Consider the following 17,717-nt stretch of genomic DNA (forward strand, 5'->3'; position numbering starts at 1 on the left):
TGTATTATCAAGTTATACCTACATTTATTTGTGCTTTAGATTCATACTGGAAATTTTCAAATGTATATTTGTCAGATCTTCTTTGTCGCATCTTAAATAGTCTGGCACCACGGTTACTGAGATGGGATAATTCTTCCAACATGATGTCTCTGGGGATGCTGACTTTTTTGCCCAGGTGCATGACATCTACATCTGTAAAACAATATTCATGTGCGTGAAAAACCCTAAGATAAGCATTTTTAAATGCTCTGCTAAATTTCATAATTTACTATCTGCTATATGTTAGAATAGGCATCCCTGGTGGATCAATAGTAAAGAATCTGCCTGCCAATGCAGGAGACACTGGTTCCATCCCTGTGTAGGAAAGACCCCCTGGAGAAGGAAATGGCAACCCACTCCAGTATTTCTGCCTGGGAAATCCCATGGACAGAAGAGCCTGACAGGCTACAGTCCATGGGGTCACAAAAGAACCAACACAACTTGGTAACTAAACAACAACAATATGCTAGTATAGTAACTAAAATACAGGCTCTTTACTCAGACTACCTTGGGTTAAATTCTGGCTCTACTACTTTCTAACTGTATGATCGTAGGTATGTTGCTTATTTTTTTGTAAACCTCAGTTTTCTTATCACTAAAGTGGGACTAATAATAATAATACCCACTGCATAGGTTTTATGTAAGGATTAAATAAAATGTTTCGTATCATACCTGGCACATAAAAGAGTGAGTGAAGTTTAATGACACTATTAATTTATTCTTTCCTTATTTAGTGACATATCAAACAATACCACTCATTGTTCTGTTCATAAGCTCTGTTTGACTCCCAGCATTTTTATGTATCAGTTTGAACTGTGTCCATTACAAGAATGCTTATGCCTTGACTCATGCCACCCATTTCTCTGTCAGAATACTATTAATTCTGTATCTTGCATCAAGGAGCCTAACATAAAGTAGGTAGGTGGTAAGTATTGAATAATCCTTCTCAATCCAGTTTATGTGCCATTTCTGTCAATTCCTTCTCTAAAATTTCTATGCATAATTATTTATGCCTTTTCTGTATTCCCATAGCATGGAATCAATATTACTTGATTCCATTTTACTTATTCTGTGATTTGCATTTTCTTTATGTTTTTGTCTTTGTGTCCTCCATGCCTTAAATAGAGGAGATGTTCAGTAAACAACTATTATTTTCTATTTCTAGTACTGAAGGACTTTTCTGAAATTCCAAAGAAAGAAAACTCCTCCATTTGCTCCTTTAATCAGAAATGCTTTTTTTGGTAACACACAGAGTTCTTTTGCCACTATGAACTGCTGTTAAATGCAGAGGAAAAAAAATTGGACCATTCGTAAAATAAATATTCTGGAAGATTGGGACAACATTTTCTGATGTTACAAATTAACCCTAATAATTAGGCTTTTTGAGGTCTTTAGGGATAAAATAATAAAATTGCTTATAAATTTTCTCCCCATTTTGCTTTGAAGAAATCACTTTGCTTATATATTTTGATGTTAACTGAAGAGGAGCTCTGCTAATTATAAAAATTGTGACATCAAGACTTCTGTTTCTGTGAAGACAGACTAGATATACTTTTCCCTGTACGTTTACTAAGTAAAACTAAAAATCCTGGACATTAGTATAAAATAAACATAAGAAGACTAAAAGTTGGAGGGAAGAAGGCAGACCAGCTAGGGACCTCAGGACCAAGGAACAACACGGTACTAATTCTTTGGGTTTCTTTTGACCCCACATATCCCAGACTTGGAGCTGAAAATGCTTTTAACTGAGAAACGTGCAACAGGTGCAGCCAAAAACCTACAGTAAAAGATTGTTCTCACTAGTCAAGACCAGAAAGGAGCAACCTATAAAGACAAGAAACTTTTAGACAATAGCTACTCTACTTTAGCCAAATGCCACAGAAAAAAACTAGCCTCACCCATACCAACAAATTTCAAGTGTAGAGCCCAGGATTTTACCCTGGCAAAGCTATAACGAGGTGCCCCAGTGCACCCTTATATAAGGGTGGTATCTGAGAGGCCAAGGAGGAAGCTGGGACTTTCATCCCTGTTAGCCAGTAACAACCTTCAATCCCTGCAGAGTCAGTAGAGACTAGGTGGGGATTCTGAACTCCCACCACCTCCTAGTAGTAACTAAGTGATGTCAAGTTTCAATATGAGCCAACTGAAACTGTGACTTCTTATTTCTACCTGGCAGTGATGAATGAGGTGGCACTCTCCTTCGTGTCCTGAAGCAATGTCAGACAAGTATAGATAAAATTGAAGGCTTAAATAAGAGCAAGATTCTTAAAATATAATATGAAAATGTGCAGACTCAAATAAAAAACTCATTTGTCATAGAAACAAGAAGATCTCAAACTAAATGGGAAAAAAGACCAATGCCAGCATGAGAAGACTGAGATATTAAAATTATATAACAAAGATTTTAAAGTGGCCATGATAAAAAACACTTCAAAGAGCAATTACAAAGTTTCTGGAAGCAAATGGAAAATTTTAGAAAACTTTAGCAAAGGGGAAAAAAATCATGACTGAAATAAAAGTTATAAAGACCCAAATGGAAACTTCAGAACTGAAAAAAATACCCCAAATAAAAAGTTTGGTGGATGGATTCAGTTGCAGAATGGAGGGGATAAAGGCCAAGAATCAGTGAACTGGGAGACAGAGTAATGGAAATTACCCAACAAGAACAAAAGAGAAAAAAAATAAGAAAAAAGGTAAAGAAAGCCTTAGGGATCAGTGTGACTACAACAAAAGATACAGCATTTGTATCACTGAAGTCCCAGAAGGGGAGGAGGTGTGTGGGGCTGGAAAAGTACACAAAGAAATAATGGCTGAAAACTTCCCAAATTTGGCAAGAGACATAAACCTACAGATTCAGGAAGCAAAAAGTTGTCTATGAAAGATAAACCTATAGAACTCTACAACAAGACATATGATAAACTTCTAAAAAATAAAGACAAAGGGAAAATCTTGAAAGCAGCCAGAGAAAAATGACAACTTACCTATAGGGAGAAAAAAATGAGAATGACAGTAGATTTCTCATCAGAAACCATGAAGACCAGAAGGAAGTGGCACAAAAATGCTGAAAGAAAAGAAACGTCAACCCAGAATCTGATGCCCAGCGAAGACATTCTTTAGAAATAAAGGGGCATTTGAGACATCTTCAGATGAAGGAAAAGTAGGAGATTATTCTTCCTGAAGACCTACCCTAAAAGAATGAGTCATGCTAATTATAACAAAACATCCAAGACTGGTGACTTATAAACAGCAGAAATATATTTCTTATAGATCTGGAGGCTGTAAGTGTGAGATATGGGTTCTGGCATAGTTGGTTCAGTTGAAGTCATTCTTCTGAGTTGCAGACTGCCTACTTCTCACTTTGTTTTCATGCAGTGGAAGAGACATGGTAGCTCTCTTGGGCTTCTTTTGTAAAGATGTTAATATCATTCATGAAGACCCCACTCTCATGGCCTAATCACCTCCCAAAGGCCTCATCTCCCAATACCATCAGGGGCATTAGGATTTCAATATATGAATTCTGGGGGGACACAAATATTCGGACCATAGCAAATAACTAAATGAAGTTCTTTAAACAAGATGGAAACAAAATAAGGAACCTTTAAACATCAAGAACAGGAAAATATTACAGTAAGCAAAAATGTGGATAAATACAATAAGTTTTCCTTTCCCTCTTGAGTTTTCTAAATTATGTTTGCTTATAGAAGCAAAAATTATAAACCTCTCAGATATAATTATAAACGTATGTAGAAAATAGGTAACAGTTATATTATAAATAGTAGCAGTTACAAACAGGGAGAGGTAAATAGACATAAAGGTAGGTAGGTTTTCTGTACTTGACTTAAACTGATAAAATGACAACATCAGTAGACTTTGATAAATTAAACATATATAATGTAATAGAACAACTACTAAAAACTATACATATATACTTGAAAAACTAGAGATAAATAAAAATTGAATTCTGAAAAATAGGCAAGAAACCCCATAGGAAACTAAGAAAAAGGAAACAGAAATGAAAAACAGACAACAAACAGAAAGCAAAAACTAAAATGATAGACTTAAGGTCTACTACATCAATAATTACGTTAAATATAAATGCTAAAAGTATACTAATTAGAGGATAGAGACTAGTGATTGGATTTAAAAACATGACCCAAATATTAATTGTCTAGAAGAAACCCACTTCAAAAATAAGTACCTTGAGCAATATAGGCAAGTTGAAAGTAACAGGATAGAAAAAGATATCAAACAAACCTTAATCAGTGGGAAGTAGAAGTGGCTGTATTAATATCAGATAAAGTGGACTTCAGAACAAAGGAAATAACCAGAGAGGGAGAATGTTATATAATGATTAAAGTGTCGGTCCACCAAGAAGACCTAAAACTCCTAAATGTGTATTCATCAGAAAACAGAGCTGGAAATGGAGCAAAAATTAATAAAACTAAAAGGAGAAATAGATAAATCCACAGTTATAGTTGGAGACATCAACATCCCTTTCTCAACAAACAGAAAATGAGCAAGGACATAAAAGAAGTCAACGACACCATCAACCAGTAGGATGTAAATGTTTGTAAAATACTCTACTGAACAGCAAAACACATTCTTTCCAGGTGCACATAGAGTATACTCCAAGATAGACCATTTCCTGCACCATAAAATAAGCTTCGACAAATTCAAAAGAGTGAAAATTATACCCAGTATGATCTTTGATCAAAATGGAATCACACTACAAATCAGTAACAGAAAGATTACAAGAAAATCTCCAAATATTTGGAAACAACAACAAAATACTTCTAAACAATCTGTGGGTCAAAGAAGTCTCAAAGGAAATAAAAAATTCATTGAACTAAGTGAAATTGAAAATAGAGCATATCAGCAATACTGAGCATTTATCCTAGTGAAATGAAAGTTTTATATTCACACAAAAACCTATACACAAATGTTCACAGCTTTATTCTTAATATAAGAAAAGAATCAGATGTACTTTAATGAGTGATGGTTAAAAGGGGCTTCCCAAGTAAAGAATCCTCCTACAATGCAAGAGATGTGGATTCAATCTCTGGGTTGGAAAGAGTCCCTGGAAAAGCAAATGGCAACCCATTCCAGTATTCTTGCTGGGAAATCCCATGGACAGAGGAACCTGGTGGACTACAGTCCATAGGGTCTCAAGAGAATTGGACACAACTTAGCTACTAAACAACAACAAATGGTTAAAAACACTATGATCCATCCATAGCATGGTACTCAGCAACAAAAGCAAACAAACAATTGAAACATACAGCTGGATCTACCTCCAGGGAACTACACTGAGTGAAAAAAAGCTAATCCTCAAAGGTTGCATACTGTATGATTGCATTTTACAGCATCTTAAAATGAAAAAAAATATATATATATAGGAGGTAGATTACTGATTGATAGGAGTCTCTGGACTGCATGAATGTCAATATTCTCATTGTGATATTGTACCATAGTTTTGAAGATTTTGATATTGGGGGAAACTGGGAAAACATACTGGGTTTGCTCTGTATTCTTACACACCTCTGTACTCAGTCACTCAGCTCAGTTGTATCCAACTCTTTGTCACCTCATGGACTATAGCCTGTCAGGCTCCTGTGTCCATGGAATTCTCCAGGCAAGAATACTGGATTGGGTAGCCATTCCCTTCTCCAGTGAATCTTCCTGATGCAGGAATCAAACTCTTGTCCCCTGCATTGGCAGGCAGATTCTTTACCACTAAGCCACCTGGGAAGCCTATTCATTCTTACAGCTGCAGGTAAACTTCTATCTCAAAATCAAAAGTTTAATTAAGAGCTATCAAGCCATGAAAAGACATGAAGGATCCTTAAATGTATATTGCTAAGTGAAAGAAGCCAGTATGTAATGGCTTACTGTGTGACTTCAACTATATGACATTCTGGAAAAAGACACAACTTTGTAAGAAAGGAAAAGAATCAGTCAGTGGTTGTCAACTGCCTGTGGGGAGGAGTGCAGATGAAGATGTTGAGCACAGAGGACTTCTAGGGCAGTGAGACTATTCTGTGTGATATTATAATGGCAGGTACATGACAGTGTGCATTCACGAAAACCCACTGAACAATATAACCCAGTGTGAACCCTGACATACACTATGGACTTCAATTAATAATACTATATAAATATCGATTGATCAATCATAGCTAGCATAATACACTAAGATGTTAATAATAGAAGAGACTATATATTGGAAGAAGAAGGATATATAGGAACACTGTACTATAATTTCTGTTCAATTTTTCTGTAAACTGCTCCAAAAAATTAAGTCTATTCTAATTAACATGTTCAATTTAAAATTTTCTCATAGCACTTCCTAATGAATGCAGAATGGCATTGTCTGCTAAGATGGAAAAAAAAATTCTGTGCTTTACAGTCCCTGGGGATGGCAGAAGTAGCTTATAGAAGAGGAATGAAGGCCAACAGCAGAGTGAATGAGACTATTTTATAGTTTCCTGGGGCTTGTTTGCCAGCTCTGCTGAGTTATACAAGAAATATTCACTTCTTTTTATTTGCAAGTGTTTGGAGTTTCTGTTACTGTGTGCTTGCAACAGGGAAGGAGGAACTGGGTTATTTTTCGGTGTGTCTATATCCGTCAGTATTCTAGAAAGTGTGACAGGAGTGAACTGTTTCAGCTTTTTGATTCCAGAATCAAAATAAATTCCCTTTAGATCACAAATGATAGAAAAGCCACAGTATTGCTTATAGTAATTTGGTACAATATTAGGGCTTCCCTAATGGCATCTGGTCCCATCACTTCATGGGAAATAGATGGGGAAACAGTGTCAGACTTTATTTTTTTGAGCTCCAAAATCATTGCAGATGGTGATTGCGGCCATGAAATTTATGACCAACCTATATAGCATATTAAAAAGCAGAGACATTACTTTACCAACAAAGGTCTGTGTAGTCAAGGCTATGGTTTTTCCAGTGGTCATGTATGGATGTGAGAGTTGGACTATGAAGAAGAAAGCTGAGCGCTGAAAAATTGATGCTTTTGAACTGTGGTGTTGGAGAAGACTCTTGAGAGTCCCTTGGACTGCAAGGAGATCCAACCAGTCCATCCTAAAGGAGATCAGTCCTGGGTGTTCATTGGAAGGACTGATGCTGAAGCTGAAATTCCAGTACTTTGGCCACCTCATGCGAAGAGTTGACTCATTTGAAAAGACCCTGATGCTGGGAGGGATTGGGGGCAGGAGGAGAAGGGGACGACAGAGGATGAGATGGCTGGATGGCATCACTGACTCGATGGACATGAGTCTGAGTAAACTCCGGGAGTTGGTGATGGACAGGGAGGCCTGGTGTGCTGTGATTCATGGGGTCGCAGAGTCGGACACGACTGAGAGACTGAACTGAAATGAACTGAATAGCTCAGTTGATTCTCTGCCTGCAATGCAGGAGACCCTGGTTCAATTCCTGGGTCCGGAAGATCCCCTGGAGAAGGGATAGGCTTATTCTTGGGCTTCCCTTGTGGCTCAGCTGGTAAAGAATCTGCCTGCAATGCGGGAGACCTGGGTTTGATCCTGGTTTGAGAAGAACTCCTGGAGAAGGGAAAGGCTACCCACTCCAGTATTCTGGCCTAGTGAATTCCATGGGCTGTATAGTCCATGGGGGCAAAGAGTTTGGACAGAACAGAGCTACTTTCACTTTACTTCACAATACTAGGGGGTGGAGGGGAAATCGCCTTTAAATGCTTCTTGAAAGAATTCAGTTAGCAATGCATGACAGAAAAGATAAAAAAAATTACAGAAAATTGAAATCCATAGATTTTTGTCAATTAACCTTATAGGAATACACATTCTGTTTAACAATTATATATTACAAGTAATGTTTTTAAACAAATTTAGATTTTTCCTGAAAAACCTTTCAACTGGGACATTTTCAGGAACTAAAAAATGCCCCAAACCGGGCAACCACTAGAAAATGCAAAGATGACAGCCTTTATATAGTACAGTATGTCCTGTATATGTGAAAGAGTTCTGTTCAAAGAGTGCATTCATAAAGTCCAAAAAGTTAGCATAGGTACCCAACTAACACAATCAGCCATATAGCACCAGACTGTAATAATTTCACACAAATAATACATAAAGGACACTCTCACCAAAAAACATTTATAATTACCAAAAAACAATACAGTACCTTGAAAAGTACCGTAGTACAGTACAAGAGCCGGCATACAGGCATCTTTGAGAGCTTGCAGCCTGACAGTTCATATGCAGGGGACTTAACTATAATGGAATCTTTCTCCTTACAATTAATGCTATGAAGTTTTTCCATAAGGAAACCAAAACAAGGATGCAGCTTTTCTCTTTCTCCTCTTTTCTGTTACCAGTTTGAGCCATTATAAACAGTTAAATGAAAATAAAGAGTCTAGAAAAAGGAAATAGCGTATTACTATTTTCTAAAAGTTCTAAATTTCAAGCTATGGCATAAGTGTAATTTGGGGACTCCAAGACAAGGATTTGAGAAAACTTTTCTCTCATTTTCCTCTTCGTAATGACCGCCAATATTAGCTGATTCCACCAGTGTTTCTGAAATAACCACATGACCGAAGTGAATCCTATCCCTCTGGCCCCTTAGAGTTACAATAGTCCTCTGAGGTATGTTTGAGAGGAATTACTACTTTTGTGATTGATACAGGAACAGGTGTGTGACGACCTAGGCCAATGAGAGAAAATACCAGGACTTTTCTTTGTGTACACTGTGCCAAAGATACTTTCTTTTCCTGCTGCATATAAGCATGGATGCATACTGTCCCGCAAACTGTTGATATGTACTTGATAAAATGATAGATTCAGACATGAGGTGAAACTTACCCCAAGGAAATCAGAGCCGAGGCAGAGAAAGAAACTGGTCCTTAATAGCATACTTGAGCTGCCAGATGAAGATTTATTGAATCACCTCTGAACTTTTCAGTTATATTAGGTAGTAAATTCCCTTTATTTTTCAATCTAGTTGGTTTCTGATTTTCTGCTATTTTCAACTAAAAAAGCATGCTAACTGATATGGTCATTCTCTTCAGATCTTTATCTCACTGATAAAAGTCCAAAAAGTTTATTAAGATTGGAATCACAAGAAAGAGTAAAGACGCTTAGCCAAGAAGCCCATCAGTAGGAGTCTCGAAGAAGAAAGGGAAAAAAGAGCAGAGGTATAAACTATACCTCTGGCCAGACTTGTTTGGACTCATAAGAAACATTCACTCCTTTTTAGCAAAACACAATCATCACTCAAGGTGCTGCAGGAATAGATGTATAGCAAGAGCCATGAGGAACTTACCTACCCTCAATAATCAGCTGGTACAATCCATTTTTACAGTAAATTTATACCACAAGAGAGAAATAAGGGACAAAAAGGAAAGAGGAGAAGAAGGCACACATAATTGCCCAACTCGCAACTCTCTTTTCTTATTCTTCATACTTACTTTTACTTTCTTTAAACCTAAATTTTCTCTCTTACTCTATAAGTAACACTCAAGGAGTTCATTGACTTTGAGTGACCACCTGAAGGTACTGTGGATCTCTGGGATGAGATAACTTCGTGAGAAGTCTACTGGTGTCTGAAGCAGGCTTGTCCTGGCTCACAAGAGTCAGTCAATAAATTTCCAGAAATTCTGTGAGCTAGTAGTTAACGTCAGTGAATATAGCCACTATTAAAATTAAATTATATAAACTTAATAATTAGATAAGTTGTATTTTAAAAAAGCAATAAATACTCAGAAATATGACTTTTTAAATACTTCTTTTTGCTATTATCAATGCTCTTGATGTTTTCGTATATCTATTATATCTGTATGGTAGAAATATTTTAGTATGGTATTACTACACATCTGTTCCCAACTCTACATTCAGTTTCTCCTTGATGGTAGCTCAAACTTGTTCAAAGCAAGAGAATTTTGCAAACTCTACAAACCGAGGCATTCCCCACCTAAAAAACCAGTTAAATATTCACTAGCATACTAATAGACATAGGAACATTTTAAGTCAACATGTTTTGCATAAACAAACAATAAAAGACATAAACCAAATTTTCCAAGGGTTTTTTCCCCTTCCTTTCCAGTAGTTGAGTTTATGATGTAACTAGAGCTTGCGTTCCAGACCATCTGTGAGCTGGGACATCTAACGTATGAACACTCATTTATTTAAACTTTCAGAGTGAAGAATTCTCTCAACTGAGCAGATAGAATCCAAGTTCAGCTGTTCCCTGCTCTTTATTGCAAACCTCTGTGCAGAGTCTTAACAGTGTGTTTTATCTGGATGCCTGATAAATGATATAACTTATTCAGGGTTCATATCCTTGGCCTGATGGATTAGAAGGTTGTCTTTGTGGCATTAGATCATCTATTGAAAATAATATTGCTAGACATACTTTCCTGTTGATGTCATTCATAGTGATCCAGAATTTTCCATTTATTCTTTAAAGATCTTATAGGACTTAAACCATTATAGCTTGCTACTATTTTAAGGAAATCAGTGGTTACTTTGAAATAAATGTCCAATTATAAAAGATATTAAAATACACCTTTAGGGTCTTGACCAAAAGAAAATTAATTTCCACAAAAAACTCCACATTTTTCAATCTACTAGAGATATCAAATAATTGTAACTAATATTCTTTATCAGATGCATTTTTCTAGTTAGATTAAGATTCAAAATCTTACATTAAAAAGTTCAAAATTTTGATTTTTGAGTGTGCTTTCCTTCCACTTTAGCCACATTACTATAAGTACTGGAAACCAAGTGAAAAAAATGCATTTTGGTGGGAGAGTATCAGTGGTCTTTGAAAATGTGATCAGTTTCTTTTTTCAAACCTTTCTTCAATATGTAGTCTTATGAGCAGACCCTGGATCTAAATTCTTCCAAAAGGAAACATTCTTTTTTTTCACATTTACTTCATAGGTTTGAAACTTAATCAGCAAGGATTTATGGATACACAGGTAGTTCTGTGTTTTTATTTTGAAAATTTGATCCTGCCAATGTTATATATTTAGTTAGATCAGTGAGTCCAATTCACAGCTTATAAAGATACTCAAATAACTGTAGTAAGACAAAAATCTTTTAAAACTGTTTCCCTATGATTCACTAGCAGCTGCAATTCTGGTAGAATGGGCAAAGCCACAGAAGGGGAGATAATTGAAACTGATTTACTTGAGAGTGGTCCTATCAATTTACTTAAAAGCCTGATTGAAGCCAAGAGATCTCTGCATTTGCACAGGACTCTTTGGCCTGCTTATAGTTAACCTATGTGCATTGAATAATAATCCATAAACATACATCGTTGCATAATGAAATATGCATATACACATGTTATATAAAAAAGTTAATAGTCCAGATTTATTTTAATTTTGAATAGTGCTTTAAAAGTCTACATTTGATTAAAAGTTTACTATAATTTCTAATAGTTTTCTTTACATGAAAAAAGTTGATTTTGAAATTCATCTGGGATTCTGTATTTTCCTACTTCATATTTCTTTGCCTTGATTTGAGTTCTAAACTATAAAGTTTTCAAAACTTTACTGTTCTGAAAGCACAGATACATAGAGTAACATAATAACCATTTCCATAGCTGAAAAACTCAAGGATTATTTTCTGCAACTTTAAAACTCATACTGAATGACCTAAATGTCAGAGATTTTTGTTTTTCCAAGGATTAAAACTAAGTAAGAAACTAGTTTATAGCAGCCATCATCTTCTTCAATGTCTCTTTTTATCATCTTCTATCTAATAGTTACAAATGTCCCTGTATTTACCATATTTTAAAGTTTGAAATGAATACATTTTAAAACACACAATAAAATGAATACTAATATGGTGAAAAAAAAACTTTACTGTTAAAAGTATTGCCACTTATAAACTGTGTAAATCTATAAACATTTAAAAAATGAGATTACCAATGTATTGAACTATGCAAATTGAATTACACAAACCAGTAATTCAACCAGAACTGTTTGTAGGATGTACATCTGGAGTATGTTAGAGTGAAAAAAACAATAAATTAGGATGATGAAATTATGGCAAGTTAAACATTATCATTTCAACTTTGGTATAAACTGGAAGTTAGCCTGGTTCTCTGCTGCTACTTTTCTGGAGGGCCTTATTAGAGGTTTAGAAATCTATGGCAGATTTAGAAATATCCACAATTTTACAACATATTACTGCACACTGATTTTCAAAGTAAAGCATGATTTTTCTCAGGGTTATAAGAATGCTAATGTGAAATTTTAAACCAAAGGAAACTCTCAAACTTGTACATTGAAGCATTAGGTTAAGTTCTTTTTCTCCCCCAGACTTTTTACATTTGATCTATGATATTTAAGGCCTTCCTTGTGTCCTCATTTTTATACAGATAACTTGATCAATTACAGTTTAAGATATGCTTGTATAGGAAAAGTAAAAGGGGTCCTCACATAATCTTTTATCTGAAAGTTAAGACATCATGATTATGCTTTTCAAAGCATCCCTGCAATTTGTGTCAATATTATCATTGCCTTTGCTATTGATGGGGAAACTCAAATACACACAGCTCAATACATTAGAGTCATGAAATTTTAGAAGTAGATGTCTCAACAAACCCAACCTCTTCAATTTCAGGTGAGGAATTAGATGTCTGGTCTGGAACCAGGGCTCTTGGTACCATATGAACAACAGCACTTCATTTAGAACCTGGCTTCCTGTTTTCAGACCACAGACTAACCTCTTTTCCTGAAATCACAAAAAAAAATCTGCTCAGTCTTCTTCCGTGTACTGTTACTGTTCACCAGTCATGAGGGAAAAAAACAAAAAACATACCAAAAAAGCCCTCACAAAACCCAGGTGAGAAAACTGTAGGGTGGCTGAAACAGTAGTCTTTCTATTTCTGAAAGCTCTTCTTAAGTGTATTTGTGCTTGAAATCAGGGGCCAGCATGGTCCCAGTTCTCACGTGATTTTAATTCAAATTCCTTCCTCCACCCCATTTCTGACAGATGCCAGTTGTTCGAGTTGCCTCCCCCCCTTCCATTCTCATTCCCCCTTCTCTTTCTCTATCGACTTACTACTTCCTATTCATTTATCCCACCCCCTACCCTTCCTGGGTCTCAAATGAGTTCCTGAGAGAGAAACGTGATCACCACTGGAGAATGGGTACAGCTTCAGGAGTAAATAGCACAGGACTAGTGGGCATTACCCACCGTTATAAGCCATCTTTTCTTGCCTCCATAACTAATTCATGCACCAATAATGGCAAAATATTTTTGTGTTTTTGTCTTTTAGAATAGCACTTGTTAGATGGTAACAGCATGGCTCTGATATTTCTGTTTAATGCTTATAGGTTTTGTATCACAGCCTTAACACTAAACAGTTACTACCATCAGCTCTAACACTTCTGATGCTGACGCTGATGACCATGATGATGATCGTCATGATGTGATGATGAGGACGGTCTGCCTTAGTACTAGGGGGTACTTTCTATTAGTTACTATTGAGAGTGTAGTATATTTGCTTCTGGTATATAATTTGGCACCAAATCATTATGGCTCCTGGAGAAGGCAATGGCACCCCACTCCAGTACTCTTGCCTGGAAAATCCCATGGACGGAGGAGCCTGGTGGGCTGCAGTCCATGGGGTCGCTAAGAGTCGGACACGACTGAGTGACTTCACTTTCACCTTTCACTTTCATGCATTGGAGAAGGAAATGGCAACCCCACTCCAGTGTTCTTGCCTGGAGAATCCCAGGGACAGGGGAGCCTGGTGGGCTGCCATCTATGGGGTCATGCAGAGTCGGACACGACTGAAGCGACTTAGCAGCATTATAGCTCCATAATGAATGAACAGTTTGGGGTTTGTTAGAGGCAGGGAGCCATCTACATTTTTACTCAGGCAATCCAGTTCAATGTATCCTAGTCTGTATGGATAGGATTTTTCAGTAATTCTTTGAGGTTATTTCTCCTTCAGATTAAGTGAGTGCTGTGATGAAAAACTCTTCTTTTGATTCTTGTATTTTTCTATTGACGGATCTCAAGGCTCACCAACTATAGTCTCTCTCCCCACAACAAGAACTGGACTGAACTTCTAGTTCAGGTTTAGAAAGCAACTCATTTAGCCACCTCATTGTCACATTTCATTCTCCTCCTGGCTATATGTTTTTGAAAAGTAATATAAAAAATAAATGAATTATAATACTGAAAAAAAAAAAAACACACACGAGAATCTTGATGCACAAGGGGAGAAGGGAATGGAAGAAGAACGTGGACTGGGAGAAGAATTTCTCTGATCATTTTTATAAAAGACAAGTCAGTCTAAATTTTACTTATTTAGTCTTAGAATTAAGATCAAGACTGTTGTGTGCTTCATCATACATTGTCCAGGTTTTTACTGGTATGAAATGTTTGCAAATTTGGAGAATTGTTCCCAAAAAAGTTTTCTATGAAGTCCATGTCTCATTTCTACCTCCTTAGGAAAAATGATAGCCCTCTAATTCCACATCTCTAAACAATATAACGTATACAAATAGTAAAGTTCCATATAATATGACAGAGGAAATAAAAGAGGGAGATTATTTAAGTTACTTCCTAAAGTACTACAGCTATTTTAGTTGAGATGAGTTAAGAAAGAGTCTGCAATTATCCGTGTTATCTGTAGTACTTGACCTCCAAACTAAGGCAGAGCATGTGACTCTACTTAAGGGACTGGAAATCTACCCGTGATTTGGGAGGGAGGCTTTAGCAGACTTTACATGGCCAGGACCTGTTGGTGGTGAGATAGTAGTTTTGAGAATTTTTTTATCCCTTGAGATATAATTGTATTTTTTCTTTGTATTTCATTTTAAAAGTTATGTTACAAAAAAAGAAAAAGATACTCTTTATAGGTCTATATCAGTAATAGAGTAGAATTCAACACATGATTTAAACTGGGAATAAATTAAAATGATGGATTGATTTATGATTATGACATAATTAGAAAATGATGATTTATCTCAAGCCTAGTTTGAAGGTAAGTAAGTTTAGTCACAAACTCAAATGATTATCTGATTTTTGCCTTACTGATCAGAGAATCTGTTAAAACAATTTCAAGTAAACTACATGAAGCAGGAGATACAAATAAGCATAAAAAATGAAAGGCATGAATTTTGGAACCTTACATTGGTACAAATTTAGTTCTGTGGTCTGATTCAGAATTATCTTCTCTTTATTTCAAGCTAACTCAAAATGATAGCAAAGCACAGGACTAAGTTGAATACAGTATGGTGATTTTGTAATACAAAAAATGAAAACAAAACTTAATAACAGAATCCTTAAATAAGACTACATTATGGGGGAAGCATCTAACAGAATCTTTGATTGGTTCTATTCAGCTCGCATTATGGAAGGTGAAGTATGAAAATGCTATGCTTTGTACACCTGAAACTAACAACAGCATTGTAAATCAACTATACTCCAATACAAGTTTAAAAAAAAGAGAGAGAGAAGAAAATGCTACCCTTATGCCTGGTCCCAGCTGCCTTCACCAGATCTCATTTCCCTAGGTTTCAGTATTGTTCAGGTAAAAGGTCACATTCCTTGTCAATAGAAGGGAAGTAAGAAGATGCCCTGAAAACTCCACAAATACATTCTGGAATGGCTCAAATCAGCCCTTAAAGGAATCTAAATATTCTACTTATTTGCTTTTAAAATTGACACTATCCTTTGCTCAATTTCTTTTATAACAGTCAAATTTGAATTTCCTTTACAACAATCAAAATGCAATATATAAAGTACTAGTTTCTAGAACTTTTGCTAGAACTTAAAGAAGAGAGTGACATTTCATCTTGCATCTTACATTAAAAATTTTTTTGAGTTGTATGTTTTGAGACTATAGGAAATCTATATTTTCCTAGAAATTATAAATAGATTTCCACACAAAATGTTTTGGTAAATCAGTTACTAAATATGAAGACTTATTTCAGTGTTAAAGAAGTTCACAATTAATATGAATTCTAATTTAACAACATTTTTTTCCCTAAAGGGATAGTAGAACAGATTTTGAATAATTTATGTAATTTATGGTAAAAGAAATCAATATATATCTGGTGGGATGGACAACAAACACAAGATTTCATGAGACCTGTCTGAAAAAAAAAACAGAAAAAGAAAAAAATAAATGATCTGAGAGTGGTGATATTAACTTATAATGTGATGTGTGACAGGCAAGCCAAGCAGAATGTACATCAGCTGTCAGATTGCTTCATTCCTTAAGAACAGTTGTTCATCTGAAAATAGCTTTCAAATGAGAAAGGATGACTACAAAAGGATTAGTTACCATAGGCTTTTCCACACCCCCTAGAGCGCCAGGTTTGTTATGACAGAATAGCAAGAATTTAAAGAAAGTAAACTATAGGATATTAAATAATATCAGGAAGGGTCTACATTAGTGCTGAGCTGTGTTAATGCTATGAAGGATTGTCATTGATACCATTTCCATGGATTTCCTTCATGATGGCTGATGCTTGCTGTTTCCTCTGCTTCACCATGGTATTATGTGATAGCATGATTTTTTTTTGTTCCCTGTTAAAAATAAAGGAACATTATTGAGGCAATGTGAAGAACTCATTTGGAATATTTTATAATCATCCTTTTGAAGGAGAGCATCTTTGTTCTTTATTATTGCTTTCTACTGGAAGGCTCTAATACCATTCCTTGTTTGGTGACAGAGTATGCTGTTCATTGACAGGCAATGTCACAGTGAACAGAGGCTGATTCTCAGAGTTTCAGGCCATCTTATCTATATACTAGTACAATCATTATTGGGCAATGAGAAACAATGAAAGAGCTGGCTTCCTTTCCCCTTCCTCTCTCACTTTCACAGTTTATTTTAACCTGTCATTGCTTCCTTACTGGCCTTCAGTTCCAGCAAACTGTAAGAATGAAGACAGGACACCAGATTAAATCAGAACTCTTTGGTGGCAGCATTTTAATATTGGCATCAACAGCTGTCCTTTAAAGCAAAAAAAGCCCATTAATGAGTCACAGCTCTGAACTTCCTTGGACAATTGACTAATACAACATTTTAGGAAACAATATACTCACCTTGCTTTTCAGGAAGGATGAATCCCAATTTGTGGAGGAAAGACTGGAGATGGACTATGGATGGCACTTGGGCCCGATGGTTTTTATCCTTGAGCCTGGGACGGCATGGTCCCTAGTTCTGACTCAAACTGGAGACTGAGCCTTTCTGAAGAGACTGGCATCCAGCTGACATCAACTGACTATATATAGCACCAAATACTTCAGCTACTCATATCTTCCTGGCGAAAGGGAGGAACCAAGAAAGATTAGGTTCTCTCCATTGTGTTTCTATCTTGTGAGATGGTTGAATGAACATACAGAAAGTTTCTATGGAGCACCTTCTGTTTGAAGAGCTAGTAGCCAAAAGAGATTTTTTAAACTTTTGAAGATATAACTATTACATTTCATCTTAATCGAGGTGGCAAAAAATACATACTTGAATTAGAACAGAATGATGGATTATTAACAATTAAAGTGAAAGCACTGACAATAATGTCTAAGGAGTTTCAAGAAGAAAGAAAGCAATATGGGGCAGAGCTACCCCTTAAATAATGCCATCCCTTAAGCAAGAGTGAGAACCTATGCTAACTTCAGAAAAATGGGTGATATTTGGGTGAAGTGGAGAAGCTTTTT

The 17,717-nt window shown here is 36.0% G+C and overlaps 1 protein-coding gene across 1 annotated transcript in view; it reads right to left on the reverse strand.

The window, feature by feature from the left end:
* Positions 1-17,238, reverse strand: part of MYOZ2 (myozenin 2) — a 38,032-nt gene extending 20,794 nt beyond the window's left edge. Inside the window, exons 1-3 of the mRNA XM_043871551.1 lie at positions 17,106-17,238; positions 16,492-16,583; positions 23-192 (exon numbers count right to left, since the gene is read on the reverse strand). Of these exons, the coding sequence (XP_043727486.1) occupies positions 23-192; positions 16,492-16,567 (246 nt within the window). The 5' untranslated portion in view covers positions 16,568-16,583; positions 17,106-17,238. The remainder of the gene's footprint in view (positions 1-22; positions 193-16,491; positions 16,584-17,105) is intronic.
* Positions 17,239-17,717: the final 479 nt, after the last annotated feature.

The sequence above is a fragment of the Cervus elaphus genome, chromosome 17 (genome assembly GCF_910594005.1).
Source record: "Cervus elaphus chromosome 17, mCerEla1.1, whole genome shotgun sequence".
Classification (NCBI taxonomy): Eukaryota; Metazoa; Chordata; class Mammalia; order Artiodactyla; family Cervidae; genus Cervus; species Cervus elaphus.